This window comes from Impatiens glandulifera, chromosome 4 (assembly GCF_907164915.1).
Source record: "Impatiens glandulifera chromosome 4, dImpGla2.1, whole genome shotgun sequence".
NCBI classification, from domain to species: domain Eukaryota; kingdom Viridiplantae; phylum Streptophyta; class Magnoliopsida; order Ericales; family Balsaminaceae; genus Impatiens; species Impatiens glandulifera.
Window position 1 is genome coordinate 11028710 of NC_061865.1, and position 4769 is coordinate 11033478.

The 4769-nt window shown below is 33.8% G+C and overlaps 1 protein-coding gene across 1 annotated transcript; it reads right to left on the reverse strand.

The window, feature by feature from the left end:
- Positions 1-255: 255 nt before the first annotated feature.
- Positions 256-4562, reverse strand: LOC124934340 (monodehydroascorbate reductase 4, peroxisomal). The gene is made up of 7 exons (XM_047474859.1): positions 4195-4562; positions 3868-3919; positions 3516-3596; positions 2975-3093; positions 2379-2598; positions 1724-1842; positions 256-1149 (listed from the first exon to the last, which is right to left on the reverse strand). The coding sequence occupies exons 1-7, from the start codon at positions 4312-4314 to the stop codon at positions 412-414; spliced, it is 1449 nt and encodes a 482-aa protein (XP_047330815.1). The 5' UTR covers positions 4315-4562; the 3' UTR covers positions 256-411.
- Positions 4563-4769: the final 207 nt, after the last annotated feature.

Consider the following 4769-nt stretch of genomic DNA (forward strand, 5'->3'; position numbering starts at 1 on the left):
GTTAAAATTTAAAAAAATACATATAATTCGATTAAAATTTATAGCTGATAATTAGATATTTTTCTAAATAACGATAATCACTTGCAGCCAAATAAACCAACGTAAAAGATTTTATAACCGAAACAACGATTTAAGATATTCACAAACCAACTCCAACAATTTAATCATAACCAACTAAAACCTCTAACTCTAACTATCCATCTTGCCACCAATTCCAAGAGATCTATAGCTACTACATTAGTATTTCATTTAAGATTCTACGATAAAAATATAAATATTACAATATTTGATGCATCATTTATACAAGAAATCCAGATTACACCCACAATAAAACCAAAAAAGTCCAATTAACCAAAATAGTATACATATCCATGTTACAACAACATAATAACAATAATCTCTTCTCAATTCTCACCACCTTTTACGTCTCCTCCCATACCAATACGCAAACGCCGCCACAGATGCCGCCACAACAACACCAGCAGTTGCATGCCACGCGTACAATGGCTTCTCCATAACAAGTACCGGAGGCCCTTCAAGATCAGTCCCCGATGACACCATTGGTGTAGTCGGGCTAACAAAAGTAACAGCAAAATCCAAACCTAGACTCTCAAGCTCAACTAAATCTTCGACAACAGGTTTAGCCCTAGTAGCCCTTGCAATGGCTTCATACTCTTCTTTAGTTCCACCTTCTAAGAAAGAACCAACCAATTGACCTTTACTAACCCAATAAGCACCTATGGTCTTCCCATCATCGAAATCACCAAAATGTACTACTTCTCCGATATTATCTCCGAAAAACTGCCATGATAACGTGAAGATTCTGGAATAGAAGAACGGAAGGTAATCGAATTCTCCTGTTTTATTAGGTTCCATTATGGCAGAAACAGCATGTTCTGCAGATTTTCGAGCCAAATCGACGTGCTCGAGACGACGGGTTTCACCGAAAAGTTTTACAGGAAAAGCTGCAACATCTCCCACAGCATAAACCGAAGTGTTACTGGTTTGCATTTGTGCGTTTACCTTGATTCCTCCTTTTTCTAGAGTCAGTTGGCCTTCGAATAGAGATGTGTTTGGACGGATACCTATTCCTACTACAACCATATCTGCAGGAAGAGTATTTCCATCACGGAGATTAACTGCAGTAACCTGTAAAAAGGTAGATGGTAGGTTCAGATTATGCAAAAAATAGCAGAATCACAGGTCTAATAGCAGTGGAAGAAGACTCTAAGGCTATGTTTGAAGTGAAATAGAATTAGAATTGGAGTTAGGATTTCAATTCTGATTACAATTCAATTCCTATGTTAGAAGAAAACATTGAATTGTAATTCTCAAGAGCTTGTTTGATGTGGGGTTAGTTGAAAGTTATGAAGTCAAAATCTTGTTTGATGAGAAAGTGGGTTTTTTGAGATTATTTAGTTTAAATTACTAAATTGTACTTTTGTATTTAAAATTCAAATATTATAAAAAGTTTAGTAAAGGTATTTTAGTTAATGAATTAAGTGATTTGATAGTTGAAAGGATAAGTGATGTCATATAAGTTTTTCTGAAAAAACACAGGATCAAGAGTATTTTTCTTACTTTTCAATAAAAGCATATAGATATATTCTTACTTATTTCACTTCCTATAACATCTAAAACTGCATATGAACTAATAAGTCCTTGCACATATGGAAAAATTATAATTGAATAAGCTTTAACCTAACGTAGCCTAATGTGTTACCTTCTCTTCAGAATTTATGTCAAATGACTCTAAGACTGTCCCTTTAACAAATTTAACTCCTTTAGACTTATAAAAGTCTTCATAATAACCTGCAATTTTGGGCGTAAATAGGCGAGCCACTGCAAAAGCAGAAATGTAGTTAATCTTCGATGACAGATCAACAACACAAAAATCATATGAATTTCAGTATGTAGATTCCGATTGGAAAACAAAAGTATATAATGGAGGCTACACAGCTTTAGTCTTCTTCTAGTCGCTTAGTGATTTAGAACTGCTACCATCTCGTTTCTCAATAAATTGTCAATTCTAGTAATAAAATAAATTTTGAAATATATCCATTTGGAAACAGAAGTTCGTCAACCATAAATTTATTGTCGGGTTCTCATCTGAATCCAGGTTCAGATCCAGAAACATTAAGTGTTTCCAAATGGGCTTAAAGCAGTATAAAAACATAAATAATCCTCTCTTCATTTAGCTTTCTTACGAAAAATACAAAGTCACATAGATGAAATGAGATCAGCTTTTATCATCTGAAATTGAGTTTTTTGGAAACTGACCCTGATATATAATTTCTTAATTTCAAGAAGTAAGGACTGTAAAGGAATGCTAAATTTTGAGGACATTTTACTAAACATATCCATGCTTAGAGACTTACTGCAATGTGCCTCTGGGAAAACCATAGTGACACTAATTTTATTTATCACCAAAGAAGCAGCACATTCCATTCCTATATAGCCCCCACCAACAATAACCGCATTTCCACCAACACTTGATTGCATCACATCAACAAGCCTCGTTGCATCAGCCAAGTCACGTAAATAACAAACATTTCCAGCACCAGAACCATTCAATCCAAACTCTTCGAGTCTTAATGCCTACAAAAGGCAGATGAAAACTAATATTAAGTCAAACAAATCATATCATTGCAAATGCTACAAATTCCAACATACATATTTTAGTATTGCGCTATACACAAAGGGCTAACCTCTCCTATTTATTCCATGATTAAGGTGTGATAGTTCAAATGTGCTAGACGATTTCTGTATCTAAGTATTAAAAGAAAAATGTGTATTTCACTCTTGTTGAGTGAAAAGAACAGGTGAAAATTTTATTTCAAGTTAACTTGCCATTTCCATATTTTCAAGACTGAATAGAAATCTATATACATCAAGTTACAGGTTTTGTATGTAGACTATGGCTAAATTGGGATAGAAGCAAATGAGGAAGGAGTTAGAGCATTAGTCTCAATACCCGAGCGCCTGTAGCAATGATGAGAATTTTGTAGCTTATGGTTTCTCCAGTTGCTGTTAATAAAGTCTTCCTCTTTATATCTGCTGACTTTACTCCAGTTCCGAGAACTAACTCAATTCCTAGTTGTAGACAATCATAAAGCTAAATCAATCATTACAATGCGAAAGAACGGTCAGATAGAAGATGATGCAGTTTTCCCTATAGTACTCAATGAACATTCATTAGAATATATATCCCACTTGTAGTAAATTATATGAGGGCTGGGACTTAACACAAAGAACCAACCAAACATATTCATCATCTATACTAGAAAGCAGCAAGAAAATATGGTTGAAATTTTAGAACGACAATGTTCATAATGTCTTTCTTCCAAGCGAAATGCTTGGCATGAAACAGACTATTTTCTAGAAGCTGGAAACTTCTCCTGCAAAGTCAATGTTACTAACTCCTTCAACTTTTGATGGACACTATTGCCCTTTATAAATGCAAAAAATAGAAAAATACACATAATATCAGATTTCAGTAAATAGGAAACAATTACCATGTTCCTTGTACCATCTAGGAGTTAATCTTTCCCCATTGGAGCCCACACAAGTGTGGAAGGATGGAAGACGTGAAGGATCTGCATTTTATCACAATACAAAGTGTTCAAGCAGCCACAAAATAAAGAACAAAAATGTACGTTTGAAAGTCCAGGCACCATAAGAAAGCTATCGATAAACCACGAGCTTTCTTTTTTGACGACTGTTTCATTGATGTATTTGTTTCTTTTTGTCTGTTTGATTAACTCATGACAAACGATGTCATAACATGGTTTGTAATGTTTTGTTGGGTGTTTCTCTGTAATTCTACTATCTATTATTGTTCAATAGAAAAGGCATGTATTACAATACCTTCTGGAAGTAGAAAACCTTTACTTAGTGCTGGTCTCTCATAAGGCGCAACCTGAAACAAATTGATCAAAATTCAAGACAATCAAAACAAGCTGAAGTAAAAGCAGCACAGAAGAAGAAAAGATACCAAATCAGTACACTATTGCATATTTCAAAAGAAAAAAACAGAAATTTCATAAACCTCTTTGCCTGTTAACATTGATCTATGAACTCATCAAGTAAACATTTAATGATTCAAATTTCATATATTTCAGTTTTGGTATTGCTAAACAAGAAGAATATGCAATAATCGAAGATGGGTATGGAAAATAATAAGAAGAAAGATACAGGTTCTTCAGAGATGATGCAAAGTTCTCCATGAGAGATTCCTCTGTTTGTGAATTCACGAGCTGCGTATCCAGCTGCAACCCCACCTCCAAGTATGACATAGACGAAAGCTCTACCCATTACCCAAGTTTTCCTTTTTTTCTTTCTATCTATCTATCTGTAACGAAGTCGAGGATTGGAATTGAATTTGATTTGGATGGAAATTTGCTGGGAATTTTTATAATCTCCTGATCAAAATCTATCGTTTCAATCTAAACGTGTGGAGGGAGGATGTAATCCAAATGCCGATGATACATTATTTACTGAAGTACCCTTCTTCTCCATCATCAAGCCGATCGGTCACGGCTTCACGCCCTATCTTCTATCTTGATAAATTCAATTTTTTTTTGGATCTTAACAGAAAATCTTCAATCAACCAGCCCTTTTCAAATTTATTTATATTTATTCATATTCTCTCACTGACACATCACAAAACTATATATAAAATATATATATATATATATATATATATATATATTTGAAATATTTTTTTTGAATAAGTCAAAAATTTCTATAAAATGTCAAAAATTTCAATA